This window comes from Nipponia nippon, unplaced genomic scaffold (assembly GCF_047370975.1).
Source record: "Nipponia nippon isolate SJK-2023a ecotype South Korea unplaced genomic scaffold, ASM4737097v1 scaffold_7, whole genome shotgun sequence".
Lineage (NCBI taxonomy): Eukaryota > Metazoa > Chordata > Aves > Pelecaniformes > Threskiornithidae > Nipponia > Nipponia nippon.
The window spans coordinates 43170435-43193965 of NW_028262391.1; the positions used below are offsets into that span (position 1 = coordinate 43170435).

Genomic DNA, 23531 nt, shown 5'->3' on the forward strand with positions numbered 1-23531 from the left:
GACATGAACACTGTATTTCAACATATTCTAGGAGCGATTACACAACCTTTGAGAATATACATATGGAAAAGATCCGCATATATCCAAGTCCAGCCTCCTATTACTGCATAAAGCAAACAAATAAGAGCTTAATTTAGAAGATTTTTTTTAAAATTACTACATAGATGTCATCCTAGAATACTTTCTGTCACTTGTAACAAATTTAATGCCTACAGTAAAAACCAAAAGTTACAAGTAAGGTCTGAGAACAAAAGGAAAGAAATCCATAATCTAGGTCCTCCCATACTCTCCTCGATATCTGCACTAGAGCAGCCAGTTTTGGTGGAAGACAGCTGTGGTTTGTTAGATACTGCTTTTGTTTTCTTTTGCGGGAAGAAGTTAAGAAGGGATTTTTGTTTGTATAAACCTGGAGAAATGTGGTGAACACTTGAGGCAGAAAATGGAAAATTTTACAATGATTGTCAGAAAAGTGCTGCACAAATGAGCTTTTATTATTTTCTATGAGTGCTAAGCACTTGATTTCTTCTCTTCCAATGAAATTCCCGAGGACAGTGTCACAAAATTGATTTCCTGCCATGATGGTTTTCATGCTGAGTCTAAAGGATTTTAATTTTTACGTTTCACATGGTATGTATGTGATACTCACAGGAGGGCCACAGGAGCCACCATGAAGAAACTGGGCTCCTATGCATTCAGTGCATAGATGACTGAACTACTCTTTGGCCTTGTCCAACCAGTTATGAAACTGCCCCCAAGAATCACAGCTGATAAACATACTTGGCTGCATAACAACTAACAGTGACTTAAATATTCAGTGACGAGTTCAAAAGGTTCTACCTACAAATGAAAAACAGCAACTAAAACTGAAAAAGGGGAAAAACTAAGATGGGGGTGTGTGTGTGTGTGTAAAATCCTCAATGCCTGAAATAGAATGAGTATCACCCAAGGTAATCTACCCAGGACTCACAAGGCCCCAGTCCAGCAGGCCTTTTAAACCATGGCCAAACCAAATTCATAAAAAGGTAGTTTTGAGTTTGTGTTACGATAACTATGTAAGATAATGGAAGCTACTGGCAAACAGACTTGAGCCCAGAATTTCAAAATAAAAATAACCTACAAAACATTAACCAGCTTGTGCAGTTAAAAAAAAAAAATCCAATCCCAGTGGACCCTCACATCTCTGTGGGGGCGAAGGCAGCACTGCTGCCCTGTGGGGTCCGGCAGTGCCTGGGAACTGCTGCCTGCTGAGGGGACCTGAGCACAAGGACTCAAAGGGTCTTGATAAAGTACTATCTGAGCAGGATACTCATATGCTTTCTCTATATACAGCCCCCATGACCCCACTTGCTCTAGCAAGCATTTATCACACAGTTAGGTACAATCTGGCTAGCAGGAAGTAATACGGTCTCAATCCTGTATTTCCACATCAGGTTGCCAGGACTGTGGTACTTTCATCTCCTTCAAGCAATAGCTCTCTTGACTTCAAGAATACAATTTTTAAGAGACGTTTATACTTATCTCTACTTTTACTTCACAGTTGAAGAAAGTACAATCAATCTTTTACCTTCCTTCTGCTTAGCATTTTAGCTATTCCAGTTTTTATTTAGAGTATGGATCTGTGACCACATTAAAAGTAAACAAATATTGTCTGAAATAAAAACAGACAATTAATTTGGGCACAAACCAGGATTCCAATTAAATTATCAAAATCAATGCAATAGCACTTATAAAGACCACCACTGTAACTCCTGGACAGAATCCTTTCCTTCCATCTTACATCAGCAATCTACTATCTGTGAATACTTTTTTTCCTTTTTTTTTTTTTAATGTCACATGAAAGACAGATATGATGTTTTAATCATAGTTGGGATTACAATTTTTTCAGTCTAATGGGAAAAACTCTATCAGTATATCCTTTTTGACTTTGAGGAACTTCATCACAAAAAAGAGCTTGAGTTTGGATCCTGAAACACACATGCGTTTATAAATAAAGAGGGCTGGCATTCTTATCAAACAATTTCCTATAAAAGTCAACTTTTAAGTCCAGATGAGTGAGTTTTCAGAAATCATTCCATGGAACAAAGATGCCATCCAGTGGTCATCTAGATTGATGATTACTCTCTCTGTCTGTACCTTTCCCTTTTCATCCCAGCACAGTATTTAACAATTTCATGTTTCTTGGTGGAAATATTACTGTCCTCATACTAATTATACTGTTTCAGTAATTATTTCCATTTTTTACTGCATTAAATTCTGAGTCTTATGGGATAAATCTAACATTTCAACATGCATGCTAATTTTAAGAAGACAGCTTGGGTTTTCAAACTCTTTCTAAATGCAAGCTACATCTTAAAGTAGTCTAAGAGTTCAATTCTTCCTCCTATATTCAACCTCTTGTAACAACTCTCCCTCCCCTCTTCATTAAAAACACTCGTGCAATTACAAAAAACCCCAACCTATTTGAAAACAAGAAAGAAAAAACAAAGTATTTTCACAGTTGTCCGTAACATGCTTCAAAGATTTTGTTTAAACTAAGACAAGCCATTGTAAAAATCTGGTAGCATTTTCTTTATGAACAAATCTTAACTGTATGATTGCATACTGTTTTTCTTTCTCATGCACTTTGTAAGATTTGAGCCAATGATGTCCAAATCTGCAATACTGAACTGCTCCCAAATAAGCCGTAAAAATACATAAAGCAACTGAGACAACATCATACTATTGATTCCCCTCTCTCTCAAAAGTGAAATTTCATGTTGTTAGGGCAAAGTCCCTACGTGTATGCAAGACTCTAAGCAAGTCTACAAATTCCATGGATCACAAGATCAGAGATCAACAAAAATACATTGGATACAAATGGTGACTTGAGATTACAGTAACAGCCGCTACTATATTACATTTTATAATGGCATAAATTCTATTTACACAAATTTATTATAATGCTTATTCTGACTTTCAAGCTTTAATTTGAAATTTCTCCCTAATACTGCTTTGTCGTACAATTCATTCATGGTGTGTATGCTGGATCTTCTCACTGATCAGCAAAAGGGATGACAGAACATACCACGTTTGTGGTCGGCATTTTTCTTTATTTTGAAAAATATGGAAAAATACACAATCACCTTATAGCTTGAAATATTTATTTGGAAAAACAAAGAAACTTAAAGCTTAAGGTTTCACATCATATACCATTTTGAGACTAAAATTTTGAAATTATCTATTTAACACCTACATTAGCTTTCTATCTCTCCTTAAAGGACAGGCTGCTTTGCACATTGTTAGATGTAACATCATGCATTTTGAGGCATTTTGCCAGAACTATATTATTAAACTTTTATTTTTGAAAATAAAAATAAAATAACAGGCAACAGATTCTTTTGGCTAGGCAAAAGAGGTCTGAAAACAAATTTTTTCTTCCCAGGTAGACTCTACTTTAAGATGTTGCCGGTCAGCAGCATAAAATATAAATACTAAGATAAGCTTCAAATGATCTCAGTCACTTCATAGAACTGATTCTGAAAAAAAATAAATAAAAAAAAAAATCACATTGGCTGTATGAAACCTGATACTAACAGACTCCAAGAGGTTATACATAACTTCGAAATACGTAAGGTTGCTGTGAAAAGGAGCATCTGGCTAGCTGGTACACTATGGCAAACATATCATCACACACATTAAGGGAATGGTTCTGTCCAGTTCTTGCCTCTTTTTACATGCAATGCCACTGAGCCTTACTCGATACAGTTAGGAAGTGGTAGGATAATACAAGAGTACAAACATGTATTTCCATCCTTGGAGATATGTAGAACCGGACAAGTCCCTGATCTAACCAAACCTGCTCTGATTCAGAAGTTGGACTAGTTGACCTCCCAAGGTCCCTTCCAACTGAAATTATTCTGACTCAGTATCAGGGAGAACAAATGTTTCCACCAGTTCTTTATATTGGCCACAATCTGAACTATGGGTAACAATTACTTTGAAACTCTGCTACTTTCACTGTCATCAGTGGTATATTACGTTAGTGGGAGCTCTGAGGTTACAAACTAGATGATGTACATAGCAGTTGTAGCCAAATATGCAGGCCCCTTGCAGACTTCAGTGGGCCTTCTGCTTCATCTCTCCTGACTACAGAAACCTCTAGCTGGACTATTATGGTACAAATGTAAGTCTGGATCTCTACTGTGAAACAACCAAACAAAAAATTACAAAAAAATGGAATACAAATTTCCATCCTTATGCAGTTGAAAAGTCAACTAAATGGAGTTGTCTGTATTTCTCTCTGAAAAATTTTGCAACGATAAATTTTAATACCAAAAAAGGTGACAAAATTTCATGAATACACCACCTTTACATTGCAGAAGTCTTGGGTTGAAAACTCTGTGTCATAGAACAGCTACTATAATATCCAGTGAGCTCATGTAAGCAGTCTTACAGTTCATTAATAAATACTGACATTAAAGGCTAAGCTGTCATTTGCAAAATTCCTAACTGCTACGTCTTTTATGTAATTCCTCCCTGTATTTCTCACAGTCCAGAACAGAAGAAACTGAAAATAACAAAGTTCGCATTTCCATTTCTAGTGACCAACACTTTGCTCACAAGAGTGAAAAGCTCAAGTAAGTTATTTTAAAGAAAGCAGAATACAAAATAATGAAACAAATATGCAATAATAGAACACTAAGGGCAAAATAAATTTATACATAACACAACTATTTTTCAAAATTCTTGCTTTGCTTTAGATGCTAGTTTGCCTTCTGGCTAAAAACACATTCTTCACACATGCTGGGAATGTTGAGGAAAACTAGTCAGCATTCAGAGGATTAATACAGATTTCCAGCTCTGTGCCTTTAGGCTTAATAGTCAGACATCTATTTGTCCTCAGGAGAGGTTAGGGGTTGAAATGCAAATATGCAAACAACTGAATTCTTTGTTAAGATATCAAGAAAAAGCTTGATCTTTGCTGCTGTTTAATAAATCCTTGCAATTTTATGGACTTATTTAAATGCAGCTTTGTGTCTTACTATTTTGAAGGAGAAAACAATGCAAGGAAACAAACACATTCATTCTGACTAAAATTTGTTCTCTAGAGGAAAAATGACATACACCCTTGACAGCTTATTTACCAAACTCACTAAAGATTTATTGATTTATCAATCAGTGCCTTGAGCATTTGCTTCTCCCCAAGGGAAAATTAACAATTCCAGCTAACCTAATATATTCTATGTATAAACTAAGTGAATGCAAGAATCAATCCTGGCACAGTTTACAACATCCAGTTAAAAAAATGCTGTCCCTTTTGGTGTATGTAAAATTGAAAGCTATACTAACGAAGAATAAATGCTCATGTTACTTACAAACATAAAAAATACTTATTAAGACAGTACAATTGAACCCGACAGACATTTTAAATCATTTAAATACTCAGTGGGAGGCAAAAGCATTGGAAAATAAAAAATTGAATGATTTTGCTTCTAGATTAATACTAAGTACTACCACTATTAGTTGCAATACTGACATGCCTCAAAGCAGAGATATTTCAAAGAGCTACAAATTCTCTTTTACTTCACCTGCAAAAGCATAAGCCTAAAAATTAGTTACTGGTTTGATGATGTCAGAGCAACATAAGAATTCCAGAAGATGAAAATTAAAATCTAGGAATATTTTGTCATTTAACAAAGAAAGACAGTGTTTAAACACAAATAAAACGTACTTCCATCAATGGAAAAAAATTTAAATGATGGTAGTGAAAGCAAAATGCAGTAAACATAAGATTAGCTTTTCACTAAAAAGAGTAAAAATATCCAAAACATCCAAAACATATATAAAATAGAAGTTTGAAGTATAAAAGAACTGGTATAGCAGCTCAATGCATCAATGCTACTGTGTTGAACCTTTGCAGCACCCGATTACTACAGGGACTCACAGAACGCCCCAACCTCTGCTACCTAAGTAAGCACGTGAAGAATAGATACAGCAATGTCTTCTCTTTAAATCAAGAGCAACAATACGGCACACACACACAAAAAAAACACCCCAAAACCCACTACCAAAACCATACAGTATTCTCTCTATGCTGATGAGGGGATAGCTGCAGCTTAGCTGCAGAAGCGTATTGACAGGATGCCTTGTCATCACAATTAGTATCTTCTCAGCAAGATACATTCCATATGAATGTTAGAATCCGATATGTAAAACCTACCATGATTTTTTTTAAAAACTTCATACATATAATTCCTTTTACCAGAAGTTTTATTCTAATCTGCAGAATTGAAGGCTTTACTAAACAGTAAAAAGTATATTTAGAGAAAAATCCTCAAGACATGTCATGACCCCCTCCCTCATTTAAAAATAGAACTAGGTAAGAAAATTGTCATCCAATCACAGTAAGAAAATGCAGGAATTATTGTAAAACACTGCCCTCTGGTGTTAAGCCAATTCTAAAGTCTATTTTATATTTAAGATCCCCCCCAACCACCCCCCTGCACTTTTTTATTATTATTTTTTATTTTTTTACCTGAAAGAACCACCTCCAGGGTCATTCAGCTTGTTTTTCTGATTTGCAGGGACCTGAACACCAAAGCCCCCAGGACTTTTGCTGGCTTGTATTGTTGGTGCCTTCCCTACTGTGCCTGAAAAACACCAAGCAATGTTATTATGAGCTGTCTTAGACAATTTACATCAAAGAACCTTCTGTCCAGGAACTAAATTTAACTGTCTGTAAATTGCAAACAAAGGAAGTTATTATTTTTAAAGATTACACTGCTGAAGAAGAACAATTTAACATACAAAATTTATATTAACATTACGGTTTGTTCAATATTTACAGAATACTGAAGATTCCAAAACTGAAAACCATTGGCCATAACTGGTTATAATACATATAATGGCTGTAAGTGTGTTTGCAATTGCCAGTAAACCACTTATCTAGATAATCTGCACAGAATAAAGAAGCAGAATTTGAAATGTTCTTAATACAGATGCTTTAAGTCACAGTCACTCAGGGTATTAACTACGCCTTTTACATTTTTTTATATAGTCATTGTTCTTTGTTGCAGTGAAAACCATGTACTTTCAGAGATGAAAACATTTTAAATATTTAAAAATGTTTTATATTGTATGTAAAAGAAAAAGCACTATTGTAAAATTTGACATAACCCCCCTCATAAAGGTTGTCTTTTACTTTCTTATTTTGAAAACGATGATTTAAAAGTAATTCATATCTGTATCTAGACTTTACAGGTCTATATGTAGTAAAACTGGGCTTTCTAAATGAGCCAAAGTGTGGCGGACATTCAGATTCTTGTGACAGTAAATTAAAAAATGGATATTAATTTCTCTCCAACATTTGGAAAAAATCCCATTAAAAAATAATTACAAATTTATGCTGCTAATTAGTTGCTAATTAACAATACAGACCTGTATTGTTATTATTAAAAACATTGTATCAGTATGCAACTGAAAAAGCATTGACAAATGAAACTTTCAGAGTAAGCCCTCCTTTACTGCTTAAACACATGTTTACTTGGGTTATACTTCGTGTTTCCTTTAATCCCACCTGTGTTTTGGCATGTGAAAATAATTAGTTCACATGTCTACTTGACTTAAAAGATCTCACCTTTTTCTTGTATATCACTCAATTTTATCAAGCATTACATACATATAGTGTTTGAGACTTCAAGAAGTACATGAAAGTTAATCCTGCACATCTATGACTCAGTTGCATAAAAATGGCATGGTATGAACCTTAGTAGAGTTACATTATTTTTCTTTCATGAATTATAAAAACCTGAAGCACAACTACCCCAACAAATCCTTTTAAGAACACTTCTTTGCTAAAACAAAAGCGTTAGCTTTGAATGAGTCCAGCATTACTTTTTTTATTTTGAAGTCTTCATCAACTTCAACATATGATCTTAAAGCAAAACTAATTTGATAGTGTTCATTCAGTTCTTCAATCTGTATAAATAAACTGTTGTGTGGATTCTCAACATTAGCAAATACAAAACAAGACTTAGGACTTGAGGCTCCAAGCCTGGAGAACAAAAATATTTTGTCATCAGAATAGTCCAAGGTCCATGAGATGTCACAGATAACATTAGTTCATGAACCAGATAATTCACTTATCTATTTCAGATGAACTAATTGAAAGGTTTTCTACTAAGTGAATTGGAAGGAAAAAAATAATACAATAAGAAAAATTAGCAGATCTCTGCTTTCTACAATTAACATCTAGGAGATTAAAAGTGTGTTAACCTTGAAAATTATTGCAATGGCAAAATTAAGGTAAAAGTGGTACTCCTCCAGAATTAATATTATATTCCTTTAGAACGAGTATCAATGGTTTGTTTTCTACAGACGATAACTTTTGATCAAAAAAAAAAAAAAGGTACAGCAACAGAGTAGTTAACTTCTGGGTCTCAGGAAAACAGTATGTCTACACTGGATATGGAAAAATTAAGTCTCACTTTCTTTCACCCCACGTATATGTAATTCTACTCAAATGGATCTGGCAAAGTAAATATAAGTTTTGGGATGGCATACATGTTTTCTGGTTTAAATCACAAGTGTGCATGATTAAGCAGTTAGACACAAAATATGGCTAAAACATCAATTTATATTATGAGGCAGGGCATATTTTGAAAATTAAAATCACCTGTGGGCCTAGATATTTCATGGGATTGGTAATGACATACAGAGTCTTTCACCACTGGGTCCTCGTTTCAAATGTTAAGTAGTATGATCTAGAGAAATAAGCCCAAATTTAGGAGCTTATGAATTCCTAGTTCTATTTCTGCACAGGTTAAATAGCTGCAATGAATACTCTGGCTTATTATTTTATTCTTTGACTCAATTCCCCCATCCATAAGATGCAATTCACCTAATTATTATACTGATAAGTGTTTTGATAAAGGAGCATGAATTTTTCTTGCAATAACTATAGTGTTACTTCCCCTGGCGTGGAAGTAATTTTATTAATACGTAAGTCCTTAAAGCCTGCCAACTTTATCTATACTACTGTTTTAAAAAGCATTACAGTACGTTCACATGGATGCATTAATATTAATGTAAGGATACATTACAGTAGGAGATTCGCTCCTATTTGAGAAGGAAAATGCACCATTCGGTGGAAGTCAGCTCAGTTCTGGTGCAACTATCCTTAGATGCCACACTCCACAAAAATGATACTACTGCAATTTTCTATCTAGACCATGTCCTATTCCGGTATCTTACCTCCCTCAACAGGAATACCTAGGCCAGCATAAGAGATCTTTATACTGGTGTTTACAGTAGAAAGTTTTAACAATATATCAAGATCAAAATAAACTGCTGACATTATGCCATAGCAGCATTTCTTACAGCTGCAAGCACACAGGCAGACTTTTCCCTAGACGTGGGCTGCAGAATGACCAGTTTTACAATGGGATGTTTTCTAAATTTCTACTCTGTTTGCTTTGTCTGTGTAATTAAAATAATATAGCAGTGGGCTTAAACAAGCTTGTAAATAGGAATAAGCTCACCCGAAAGCAGGGCTTTGCATGAATTGGCCTTTATGAACCGTTGTCTTCCTTAATCCAAGCTGCCAGTTAAGTTGCATTTCCAAGCTGCCATTTAAGTTGGCTGATCACTGGCTGTCATGAATAAATTCCTATTCTGAATCCACTGTTTAAAAGACAGATGCCAGTATCATGCTAATTCTTGGCACACTGTTGATATTCACAACTTAGAGACTGAAGAAGCAAAGACATTAAATCAGCCTTCACTCTCAGACACATTAGTCAGAAGTGAAAGTTCATGCTATAAGATGCTGAATACCTTCCCTGTTAATAAACTCAGGACATGAGTATCAGTGCTATCAAATATACACCTTTTATGACAAGAAAATGCATTTCTTCCTAACTTGGAAAAACAGCCTACAGGATTACAGTGACAGCTTGGTCTCCATGTCCATTCAACCTTTGGATTCTGTGAAGAGAACACAGCAAGCAGAATATCAACTGCTATTAACTGTGATCATTGGGGTTTTTGATGCTTTCTTTTCCCAAGGAGAAGAGAAAAGGCCAAGCAATAAAGTCAAATAGGCAGCAATAGCTTTTATGTGGATTTAAACTAGTTTGATTTCTGATTCAATACCTAAAGATGACAAGCTCTGTATTCCATTACAAACCCTCAATCATCTAAATGCCCACATCCAAAAAGATACTCTCATACATAATCAGGAAAAATAAAACCCGAGCCTAACAGGTCTAGTGGTGGAAGGAAACAAACAGATATTTATTAGAAAGTAAGAAGGCTTCAAGAACCCCCTTAAAAAGTGGGATTATCAGCCAGGCATTAATCCACCTGTGTTTAAACCACACCTCTTGCTCCTCTGCCTAATCATGGCAGTCAGTCTCCAACCTCACCGAAGAGTAAACGTTCTGGTGGGGGCAAGGGGGGGGAAGGCACATGGGTTGAGAAATTTCTCTAGGACTCCTACCTTGACCTCTGTAGGTGCAGAGACAGTGACTATCATGTTCTGCTTCAGGAGTAAGAATTAAAAGTAGGAGGATTAAATTGAGGCATCCTCTAGGCTTCAGGAAAAAAAACGAAGACTTTCTTTCTTGGCCCAGAGTTAGAGCTTAGGACAGTGAGAGTTAAGTTCCTCACTTCTTTCAGAACTTTCCATGAAAAACTGCTAGGTAAGGAGCTAAGCATGTGAGAGTTCAGTCTTAAGGTTGTTTCAAAACATGTCACTGTGTTGGTCTGAAATACCTTGAAACTGCATAGCGAAAACATGCATTCCTCAGCCAGTACTGAAGTAAAAAATAAATGTCAAGCCTGCCAATGTCAACACTGTAATTTTTTCCCATGCTACTAGTTTGTAATTACAACGAAATTCATACAAAGGTAACAATCTCACTAAAACATTTAAACCCATACCTTGTGGTCTAATGGTCTGAGTTATTACCACTGGCATCCTAATCTGGGTAGTCTGGCAAGCAGGGTTTCGTTTCACAGTTTGAGCAGATGTTGACTGGATAATCTGCTATTATTAAAAAAAAGTATACTTATATTATACTCTTTATACACAAACACACACAACGTAAATATACTAATACCTGTAATTACTAATATAAGCATGTGGATCTCTAAAAGCACAACCAGCTAGTGACAAAAGTCATATTCATGTAATGCATGTGGTTGTGTGTGTGTGTATATACCTATTTTGCCATTATGCTTTTAAAAAAAAATCAAATCATATTCGACACAAATGTCATGTCACAACCTTCATCAAAAATATATTTCAAAGTAGTAAGGTTAATATTAAAGTTTAGACTTTTTTCTTCAGAAATTTTACTAGGAAGAAAAGCGTTTTTGTAGAAGAAAATGCTGCAATAATTTTAGTGGTATCCACCTACAGCCGTTAGGCCTTTCACTATATACCTACTCTTTTTAAAGAAAATATATACTAAAAGTAAGTTCAATACTAAAATAAAGTAAAAAGTAATAAAAGTAAGTTTTAGTATTAAAATATTACGGGTTTCAGAGTCAGATATACACAGGAAAGAAAACAACGTTTTGTGGTGATCATACTATTCATCTTTTAAACGTTAATTGGATATTCTCAAGGTTTCACTTCCTACTAAGCCAAGTTCTGAAGTCCTTACCCAAAACTCACACTGGGTTAGAAACTTAGAATTTGATGCATAAACAAATCAAATGAAAAAGAAAAAACCTGCAAGGATCATGTCTAAGCAACAGCACAATATATGTTCATGTAATCAGGGACAAGGCAGGCACAGATGTAATGAACAGAAGATTCAAAAAGATGTGTGGATGCTGCAGAGCTGGAAAAAAAAAAATCCATAAATAAACTTTGAAAACAAAACATGGGCAAATAGCTGCGAATAAGATTACAACCACAGCTCAGGCGTGACAACTTCAGAAGTCACGTGCTCTTCACAGTCACAACTACGTTACTCCCACTGCATGTGTCTGCTGTTTCCGAGTTACACGTCTCGGTCTCACACCCACAGGATGCAGTATGCCCTCCTAGAAGACAATACGCCATGCTACACACCGCTAGATGAAGCGAATGGGACCACTGCACCTTTATTCAGCACCAGTCAGCATTATTCTTACAAAGTGTATCTAAAACCATATTATTTAGCTGAATAATGAATGGCCAAATCTCTGACTTCAAAGTATGCTATGGAGAAAAGGAAAGGAGAAACAGCACTTTCAAATGACAAGTACAAGTAGAGAATGAAGAGGCTACAGCACAAATAGGAAATTGTTCCATCAGCAGGAACCAGGGCTCCCAAATCGAAGGGAGAGAGATGAAAACTACAAACAAGAAGAGAGTAATGAGGGAACAAGACCTGTAATGTAGCCTGGAGAAAAAACAAATCGGGCCATTTTGAAGTTACAAAATTGTATTCTACACATCCTAAAATATTAAAAGTTGAAAAGTCATAATAAACCTGTGAATGTAGAAGTATTAGCAATAGCTACCTTGCAGAACGAGAAAAGGGGAAAAAAGATTAAGGATTCAGCTTCAACTATGGACACTGAAGGAAAATGGAGCATTTGTACTAAGCACAGAAATGGGGGAAATGGATGTAAATTTACTTGGTCAGGACAGGCAGTGAGTAAATACTGACACTCAGAGGGGAAAGAATAAAGTAGCTACCATGCTTAAAAACAGGAAAGATATAGAGGTGATAAGTGAAAATGAGGGGAAAAGCTGAATTTGACTGCATTTTGATTCACAGGAAACATGTACAAGTCTATTTTAGTAAGTAAGGAGACAGAATAGCCCACAGAAAAAAAAAAAAGACTACATTGGTATGAAAAAGAAGGAGAATGTTACCACTTTTACAATAATTTATTGGATGAGTTTTCAGACAATAGTGAAGGAAAGCAGCCATACCTTAACTGGCCAGAAGCCAGGCCAAAAAGGAGATGTGTGTGACCTGTGGATAGAATTACTCTCTGGTATCACAGTAATCGTCTGCAATTAGATTTTTTTTTTTTCTCTGTGGAGCAAGCAACTTCTACAGTTCAGAATCAAGTTCTGTTTCACCTGATTAATATTTTCATGTGAATGCCCTAAAAAATGAGCCACTAACACCATTAAAGATAGAACAGTGTTTAACCATTTAAGATGACATAAATAATGGCAATGTTTTCTTTACTGTCAAATACATTCAAAAAATGTCCTTTAGCAAGCACTGCACTAGGACTTCAATGCATGTAAAAGTGCTGAAAAGTGTACAAAATGACTGAGAAATAAGCTTTTCCAAGGGGCACAGATCAAAATCACCATCTTAAATTCCATACAGAAACTGATCAGCAACAAGCACGTGCTCTCTAAAAGGAATAACTGCACCTGAACTGAAAGCAACACTTTACACTAACTAAAATTCCAGTTTCTATACAGTTTTAAGATACGTTTCAACACAGATGTAATCTTCAGATCTGGAAGTGATTAAGGAATGAACATTAGCAATTTGTTTCTGAAACAGAATGTGTAACCTTCTTTGCAGGCAAACAAGGGATATAGTAAAAACTGATGAATCAGAGGTAATTGACCCTGCATTAAAATTTAACAATCTAAACCATCCTTCATCAAATAAAATAATTCAAACTGTTCTAATCCTCTTGCCTATTTTCCCAACAGCATAAACATTACTATTATGTCCTTAACTTGGCCTGAAAAGTGTAGACAATGAACAAGGTACTAGCAAGCTAGTCTGGCAGATGATTAACTTAACCAAGTTATTTCATATTTCTCACAGCCTAAAAATACACACAATGACTGTACCCCATCTAATATTGCCTATTTGTATGCTGAATGAATGGTGAATCCCAAATGATCAGTTTGTAAGCACCAATTTACTAACCCAGACTGATACAGAAGATACAGAAGTTTTAGTATACTGAGGTTATCGGAGACGTTACTTCAGCCTTCAGAAAAGGGGAGATCTTATTGCTGTCTGCAATCACGTAATGGGAAGATGTAAAGAAGATAGAGCCAGACTCTCTCAGAGGTGCAGAGCAGAGGGAGGTGACACAATAGGCACAAGTTGGAATATAGGAAATTTCAATTTAATATAAGGAAAAAAAAATTACCGTGAGGGTGGGCAAGCACTGGAACAGGTTGCCCAGAGAGGCTGTGTAATGTCATCTTGAAGATACTCAAAACATGACTGGTCGAGACCCTGGGCAACATGCTAACCTGTAAGCAGGAGGCTGGACTAGACACCTCCAGAAATCCTTTCCAACCTTTTACCACTACATCCATAATCATAATATCAATGATCTTATAAAAGTGTTGAGTCAGAAAAGGTAACAAGACAGAATATAAAAGTCTTCAAAGTTTACAGAAACTGTTCATCATTTCATCTCCACTAAAAAGAAGGGAAGCCATTTTTGTTATTTCCACCACTGAAAACAGCAAGCACAACAGCAGAACAATAACAACAAAGGCACAGAAAACAGATTTAATGTGATTTAGCCATTGCCTGGATTCAATAATGAGTTTGGAAAATAGTAAAATTACCAAACAAAATTATGATCAAGACAGTGCCAAGACAGCAAGCACTGTCATATACCAGCTTATTCCTCCTCAATCTATCAGTCAGAAGCTGAAGAATAATCTCCTAGGCTGCTGCACTTTGGAGCTCTTCAAGAAACACACTGAAGCAGGGAAGTCAGGGCATCGCTTCTCCGAGTGCAATACGTGAAAAGTTACCTGATTTTTTTTCTATGAAATAACATTTTTCTGCAAAATAAGACACATATTTCTCACAAAAGAAAGTATTCTCCTCCTTCTTTTTATCTCATCTTCCCACTTCTCCCCTTAACTGTCATCTTTCTGCTGCACTAGTCACACTGACTTTGACTCGTCATTGCTCTGCTCCTCCAGACAAGTTCCTTCTCTCCCTTCCTGAATGCTTCGGACAACTACTCTCTCCATTTCTGAAGTTTACTTTCTTTTCACATCTGTAAAAAGGGATGCTTATACAAAGGTGCTTCCACAAAACAAGCACAGTTACAAAGATGAAAAAAGGACATTTAACAGTCCTACTACTGATAACCAGAATAACAAAGTGGTGACGGCTGAAATACTCATTTTTCTTAAGGCCCTTCTTCAAAAAGCTTAGATTCAATAACTATATGAGAATAAAGTAACAGTGCTCTCTAGTCCTAATCTCAAGCCAAAGGTGATGATCATACCATGACAGGTGTGAATCTTCTACCATATATGTTATTGCAGGACAAAGAACAGATTACAGATGTGAACACAGACCAATAATTAACAACACAAATGACCAACAAATACAGACTGAGATACTGACTTCAGCCAAAGCACATAAAATGTATAAAAGGGGAAAGACTGATAACTTTTGTTCTCTTTCTCTTACCTAAACAGGAAATAGTAAATAAAAAATGAAAGCTACTACCTACAAACCACTGAAAGGAAAAGTCCTTTAGGACAATTAGATTAGAACTCGCTGCTAAAGTTTTTGAGGACAAGGATTTTTCAAGTCTCAACAAGGCAGATGCTCCTTTACCAATGCAGATGCATGGGGTCCCAACGATATGCTTCCCCTTACTTGACACGGGCTGCAAAATCAGCCTGACTGCCTGACTCAATTTACATAAATTGCACTTTACAACAAAAGCATCTGACCCAAAAGCTTAAGCATATCAAATAGACCAATAAAAACCAAAAGCATAGGAAATAGAAGCTTCTGCAAGCAATGGAAAATAAAAATTCGTTTGGAAAATATATCCTTTACCAAGCATTTTTTCTCTCAATTAAGTTATAAAAAAGCATTGAGGAAGGAAGAAACAAGCCACTTACAAATGTACAAAATTCAGAATGGCTATGGTCTGATATGACATTTATCTTCACTCATGAGTAAACACTTGCTAACTCACTTGTGGCTATGCCACTTGTGATTTATCAGTCTACTCACTCCTGAAGATAAATGTCATATCAAACCTCAGCTATCATGTAATCTGGCAGCATTAACTTACAATGTTCATGCTTTTATGGGCCTAGAATTCATATTTACCATTGTTTACCATGCTGTAATAGTTACAATTTTTCAACAGTGCCTCAAAATTTGCACAAGCAATTATTTTTCTTTCCAAATAAAAAAAAGGTCTTTTTTAAAACTCAGCACGTCATTTTTAATGTTAATATGACAATAATATTGTTCCATTGAGTATACGTTTTCAAAGAAGCAATGAAGAAAAAGAAAACCAAAAGCCAGTGGATCTTGTTCCACCTGCTCCCCAATTTATTATACAATTCTTCCTACAGTATTTCACCCGGTCTAATTTTGAATGTTTTCAATGATGGCTTTTTCATCACTGCCTTTGGAAGCCTGATCTACCATCTAGTAATCTGTCTTACTGTAAGGATATTTTGCCTAAATCCTACTTTGCTTAATTATATCCTGTTATTCATATTTATACTCTCTGAGACCACTCTAAATAATTAATCTATACACTTTGATGATTAAACCCTTAAAATATTTGTAAATGTTTTTTATGCTCCCCTTTAGTCAGTGTTTGACCAAGATACGGGTGTTTAATTCTCTTAAGCTTTTCTTTCAGTCTTTGCTTTCCAGTTTGTCCTTTAATTGCCATCTTTTGTGACTGGTTTCCAAACAGCATTCATTGCCAATATCTTCTTTATATTAAGGTACAGCCCACAAAATTCTGAAAGTAAAGTCCTTGATAACAACTCAGAAAACTACTAGGCTGTATTTCAAATCGGCATACAATTTGTCAAGTATAGGCTTTGTTCCTGTTAATGGATCCCAGACATCTACCATTTAACAGCCATTTTTATTTAAATTTTAGCGTACACCAAATTCCAAGTCAGCAACTAGATCTTTATTAGTTCATTAATAGAAACTATTCCTTTTATCCAAATAGCCATCTTTTACTCTTCCATTTCTAAGCTGTCTTGCACACAGGACAAAAAGAAAATTATTTCCTGTGAGTCACTAAAACATGTACAAATTACGATCATTCAACAACAGAAAACTGATGCCAGAAAAAGCTTCAATAGAGAATTAAAAAGTAAAGCAGAACATCGCCATATAACGTAATGCTTATTCTGCTGTTGTATCTTGTTTCCAAATTCCATTACCTATCTCACCTTTTGGGAGTCTCCAACCACTATGACAGTCCCTGGGAAAGCGTTAGTAAATGTTTAGCAAATACTATTCTAATGTAACTTAGAAGATGGTGAAATCTCCCCTCTGGACACTGCACAATCTGCTGCAGCAACAACAGTCTAGGTGTATTTCTATGCATCTTTCCTAATCCTAGACTTACACAAATCTTTATATTGCTTTGCATATAATTAAATTTGCTTTAATTGAGATGGATCACTTTGAATTTCTTACTGTTTCTTTATCATTTAAATTTAATAATTGCCTTCAACCTCCAGGAGTACTTTCTCCTTATGACGCAGTGTCAACTCAATATATAAAGTGCTAATCAATCTCCATTACTCATCAATCTACTTACAACTTCAACACATTTAATAAAGAACGCCTCTCTTATAGAAATTTTATGTGCTGTAACACCCAGAACAAGACAGGTAATGTCTGCATATATAAGGCTACATAGAGCTCCTGCCCCCTAAGAATGACAATTTAGACAAACTTTGAACATTGCACTTAGAACAATTAAAAAAATCGATTGCTGGCTTATCTCATTAGTGTCTCATCAATAAAATATTAGCCTAAGATTATACCCCTTTTCCCTAGCTAGAAGTAGTTACTAGTACTAACAGCACTATCTAGCTCTTTAGAGCATAGCTTTTTCATAGTTTTGGAACATGATATCAACACTTTACAAAACAGATAAATAAAATAGTCTCCTCTTTCATCTCCACTAACACTATACATTTTAATGCTGAAGTCTCCTTTGTGCAATCTACACTGCATGCTGAACAGCGTACACAGAATTCCCATGTTGCAAGATACGTCAATATAACTGGAAGAAGTATCACCACATCTGACCCCTTTGTAAAACAGAGAAGTCAAAAGAAAGGAAAAGCTAACAGATACTCCATATTTTAAAAGAAACTAGACTACTGTAAACTGGCTGGTATGAAAGGATCTATATTCCAAAACAGGCTTGCCCTTCTGCAGCTGGACAGTTTGCAAAGCCAGCTGGAACTCTCTCCAGTGAGCTCCAGGCTTGGAAAATCTGGAGCTCAGCCAGTTTCCTCCATCAGTGCTGGCCACCCTTAGGCAAGCCAGCTGTAATCTTCCTCTTCCGGACAAGTCCCAGGCAAGATGGCCAGCAGCTCTTTGCTGTGCTCTGATTTCGGGGAGCACTAAGAAGTGCGAAGACTGTGATCACTGTCACCACAAAAAAGTCAATACTTACGAAAAATTACTAGTGTGATATGGAGATGCTGCTGGGTTGTCTGCTTGGCACCTGAGTTGATGGTTGTTGTGGTATACAAGATTTTTTTATGCAGTAACTCTTACTGTCTGGTGCTGCTTTTGTCTGTATAGAACTAATTTGAGGGCCATTAAGAACTGCTTGGTTAATGTCATGCTCGGTTCTATTGACTAATTACTGATGAATTGAAAGCAAATACAGAAAGCCAGTTTTGCAATAAAGCCAATAAATTATAATTTTTAATGTATTCACTTCTCCCTAAATATTTTCCAGAAAAGGAATAGCATTAAGCATGGTTGCTCTGCACAGTGTGCTACCTTTTGAAAATGTAGCGGTCATTTCATGTACCCAGTAAGATGAAAATTCAGTCCTAGACCTATGACCTCCTTACGGCAGAAAAACAACTTCTTTTGCCCATCAGATCAATCTCCACAATATATTACTTTAGCAGTTTTCAGCTCCCTCATATTGCATAGGTATGTTGAATAAGATGACAGAACAACTCTTCACATTGTTAATCTCCACTCAGGTTAACATCATGATTGCTTGCTTTGAGTATGTGTTGACATGTGAGAGAGACAACAGAAGGTCTCTCTCCCATAAATTTGGCTTTATTCCATTCAGAAAATATTCCACAAGAACTATGATCATAAGAGTAAGAATTCTTGTGGACGTACTGACACATTTTTGTTCCACATCAGTGTTTCTCAAAAGGTGGGGTGCAACCTGCCTAGTAGGCACAGGAGAGTTCAAAGTGGGTTGCAAAACATTAGAAAAAGCTGTGTTACCTGGCAGTAGGTTAGTCCTAAGATTGTGGCATGAGATAAGGCTAGACTTACTAGCCATGAACGTTTATACTTGTAAGGAACCTGTCAGCTGCTGTCAGAAATTTGCTTTCCCCAGGACAGGGAGTAATTTTTACATCTACTGCCTGTAATTACAACCACTTACTGCTCCCCTACCTTGAAGAACCAAAGCTATATAGTCTTACAAAACATGGGCGAATAAAAAGAAGTCACACAAAGTATGAGGAACACTTTTCTAATTAATGCAACAGTCCAGAAGGGGTGAGGAGAACCCATCTTGGAAAAAGAAAGAATGCAAGTGGCTGAACAGAAAGCAGCCGAGTTAAGGTGCAAAATATCCAAATGTCTTGCGTGCTTTACAAAACCCAGTCAGAAGTCTTCGCATCCAAGATGTTCTTACACATTAAAACTATGCTCACTAAAGGATGGTAAAATTATATTAATTTCATTTTAAAGTTAGTAATTTAACTGCTAGAAAGTACTTGTAAGGTTCAAAAGACATGGCCCAGATATCTTCAGATTTTGCACTGCTACTTTTAAATTAAAGCAAAAGAAATATTCTCTCTTCACACACCCTACAAATTATTTATATCCTTTATAGAGCCTATAAACTCAAAGATTGATCACTATAAGGTTTTACATTATCATATGTGCATTTCTGAATCTTGATAATATAAATTTTTACCAACTTGATACACCTTCTGGATTGCCAATTTGATTTTGAAACCTAAGTCAAGTATTTTACTCATACATACACAGAAATCACAGAAAAAAAACTCTTACATCTTTGCTTGAAAGATGATAATGCCTTTGTAAACTCAAGGCCTTATAAAAATCATGAACATATTTTAATTAAAACTGTAAACACACACACAAGGTCCTATATAACACCGGGATAAATTCACCACACTCTCAATGAGTAACTGGCTGTATAGTTGCCTTATTGATAATGTCTTTGAAATTAATCAGTCTAAGCACGTAATACTCCAATACACACAACAACGATGTATTTCAGTAAATGACAAGGTATGGCACTATTTCTAAACAAAACATGCTGGTACGGTACAGCTATTCTTTTACAAGATTTTATAACTGTGTATAGAAGAGTTTAAAATGAGATAGAGTCAATTTTAATGCAGACTAATCTAAGCAAAGCAGCACACCTAATGACATACTAAAAATTATACTCTTGCCTGTAAGTCTTGCAAAGCTCTCTGTTCTACATTTGTAATTAACTCAAATTCCACTGTGCTTATATAACAATCACTGTATTCCAGACAAAAAGGCCAAGAGCGTACTTTCTTAAATTTAAGCTATGTTAATGTTATCTAAACTAATGGTTGAACATACATGTGAACTGCCATAAAATGAGGTACTACTATACATCACAGAATATGATACAAACAAATAAAAAAGTATTTTCCCAAACAAGCTGCAATAAAAATAAAATTGAAAACTGCTATTCAGTTTGTAAAGAAATTCTTTTATACTACAGTACCTACCAGTTGAGAACTCTGATTTGACTGTACCACCTTAACCTGAGGAGGCTGCACTGTATTTGATACAGAGACTGTGCAAATGTTGTTTGGTTGCCTTATTCCTATTGTCTGCGTTGTGACAACAGAGGAAATGCTTCCAGAGGCAGATTGAGGTATAACTTGTGATAGCTTGGTTTGTTGAAGTGACTGCTGAGACGGCTGTCCTTGCAAAACTGAATGTTGACTATTCAGTAAAGATTGTCTCAATGCAGGTAGACTTTTCTAAAAACAGAAGAAAGTTTATGAAATATCAAATTTAGCAGGTTGACAAAAAAATAAAAAGAATGCAGCTTGCTTTCCAATTTTACCATCTGCCTATTTGTCAAAAAGAAATAAGATTGAACACATTTTGTAAGAGGGAAAGTTCAGTTTACATTTTTAATAAGCTTTCAATTTGGATTTAGCAACCCTGTAGATTTTGATGTGCCCTAATTCCACAGTGGCAGTAAAATATAACACTCCGCTTCTCTAGAGACTATCTAGAACTTGTAGCTTAGGTCTTTGGAAGGGCAATAAATGGAAATAGAGAAGGCAGGACTGTAGGAACAACCCTATTCCCACCGCATGCTAGAAGAAGCAAGCTGCACCAATTTACTTCTCCTGACATGCCTCCAGTACCTAGAACAAGATGATTTAACTGTTGATGCCCTACAGCAATAGCTGTTTACTGTATTATTACTGATCTAATGTATTCTGACTGGATTAGAAAAGTGTACTATTGTATGCTTCATGTTCAGACCAGTTCAACCAAAAACTATAGTTCCAAAAGGCTATACTGTACCTTCACAAATAAACTTTACTTTTTAAGTGGTAGTAGTGCTCTTTTGAAGTGCTCCCCCAGGCAGCTGTAGAATGCAACAGTGTTTAGCCCAAGCTACAGTTCTTTCTAAACTTCTAATATTTATTTAAAAACTTAATGCCTGTTGCCAAGAAAGGACTTCAAAGAAAGGAAACAAGTTAAAACTTATCATGATGCTAGAAGTGACTGCTGTATAAGAGCAGGAAAAGGCACAAATAAGGGTTAATGGTAGCTTGAATAACAGAAGCAGAGGGAGAGAGTTCTGAAGAAAAGTTGAAGGGAGAGAAGAAAGAGAGGAAATCTGCCCTAAACTGAAGTTTTGGACTAGAAGAAAAATGCTTTTAAAATTATAGTTGTGGTTTTGTTGGGGCATAATTAAACACGCTTTGTATTTCTGTATATAATCTTGCATATGGAAGCTATTGTAGCTAATGTACAAGAACCAATTAAAAAGGTTAAATTTACCCCCACGTATACTAACTTAGGACCCAACAATAAATCCATTTGGTGTCACATTAGAACTGCTATTATAGGTTAGTTCCAGATTACAAGCAGGATCAGCTAATAAATTATTTCAACAGCATTATCCAGTTTAGTTTTTCATACTCACCATTACACATGCATTGAAAGTTATCAATGACTCAAATGTAGATTACAGAAACAATATGGAAAAAGGTTATTAAATTACTTGAAGCATTTGATAGAAATAACTTGTGACTCTTGCAAATGTGAATGCTGTACTTCTTCACGAAAAATTACCTACTACCACAGAAAAGTATATACATTGTAACAGTGAAGGATCACTACAGAATAGACAAGGGATGATTTCCAAATTAGGGAGTAACTGCTTTTTTATATGAATCTAATTACTGCAATATTTTAGATCAGGGCTACTCAAGCAGTAAACTCCAGATCAGCTCTGGATGACAAATAAACTTTTCTTAAACCTAAACCAAGGCCCCAAACACATGAGGTCTCCCTCCTGTAGGAAATCCCTATTTCTTACCATTCTCTGAACCCTCCCAGGAGCAGTCAGCTGCAGCACACAGCACTAGCTCCCAACCACGAAAGCAGTAAGCAGCACCTGGCTGGCCTGACCGAGGTGGAGCCTGCACGTGACTTCCAGCCAAGAAGATTTCAGCAGAAATTGGCAGCACAAAGTAAAAATTGAGTAGTCGTCCTCTAGACAGGTGAAGCTAATTCCATTTAAAAAGTATATTCTAAAACTTAATTTATTGACATTTGCATTGAAATAAATTTATCTAAACAATATTCACATTACCTTAAGGAAAGGTACAAGATATGGCTGAGGAGATGATTTGAGTTCCGATTGAAGGCGGCCTGTAAATTCTTCTGGATCAATCTTTGCATCCTTCAGGGGGAAGGAAAAAAAGGATCAACAACTCAGTTCAGTTGTTCGGTTGGTTTTTTTCCAGATAATATATATGTATATATCTCTAGCTAAATAAGCTACTATATTAAGAAGAACTTTCAAAGCTGAAGTCACTCAATTTCTCCATCTATAAATCCTTCTGTCAAGAGCTAATTTATATATGTAACACGCCACTCAGAATTCAGGGACTTCCCTTGGGGATGCACTATTTAAGACACAACGAGATCCCACAAACACTCAAGTTTTTTGGGGGATTCCATTCTCTTGTTAACATTTGCATAGTGATTTCTTTTCAAAAATATTAATAAAAAAATCAGGTTGTTGAAGTAACCTTACAAACTATTACAAAATTTGTCAGCCCTTGTAATAAGAAAATATCTTAATTCCAAAGCCAATTTTGAAGGTTCAGTTTAACTTAGTAGAATATGTGTATGCATATATATAAAACTATATATGAAAGGCATATGCATATATATAAAAAGTATACACATATATATAAAATATTCACCTATATAAATGTGTGAATGTATATGTATGTGTATATAGTCACAAATTATACACTTATAAAT

At 35.6% G+C, this 23531-nt stretch overlaps 1 protein-coding gene across 9 annotated transcripts in view; it reads right to left on the bottom strand.

Moving 5' to 3' along the window:
• Window positions 1–23531, bottom strand: part of LOC148051043 (transcription initiation factor TFIID subunit 4-like) — a 150731-nt gene that overhangs the window by 105846 nt on the left and 21354 nt on the right. For 7 of the 9 annotated variants that reach the window (XR_015700319.1, XM_087738688.1, XM_087738686.1 and 4 more), the window contains exons 6-9: window positions 22852–22941; window positions 20735–20992; window positions 10921–11026; window positions 6515–6629 (exon numbers count right to left, since the gene is read on the bottom strand). Coding sequence is in view for 8 of the 9 variants with exons in the window: in XM_087738688.1 (XP_087594814.1) it covers window positions 6515–6629; window positions 10921–11026; window positions 20735–20992; window positions 22852–22941 (569 nt within the window). In the remaining variant the exon portion in view is untranslated. The remainder of the gene's footprint in view (window positions 1–6514; window positions 6630–10920; window positions 11027–20734; window positions 20993–22851; window positions 22942–23531) is intronic. The other 2 variants (XM_087738684.1, XM_087738690.1) reach the window with 2 other exon arrangements.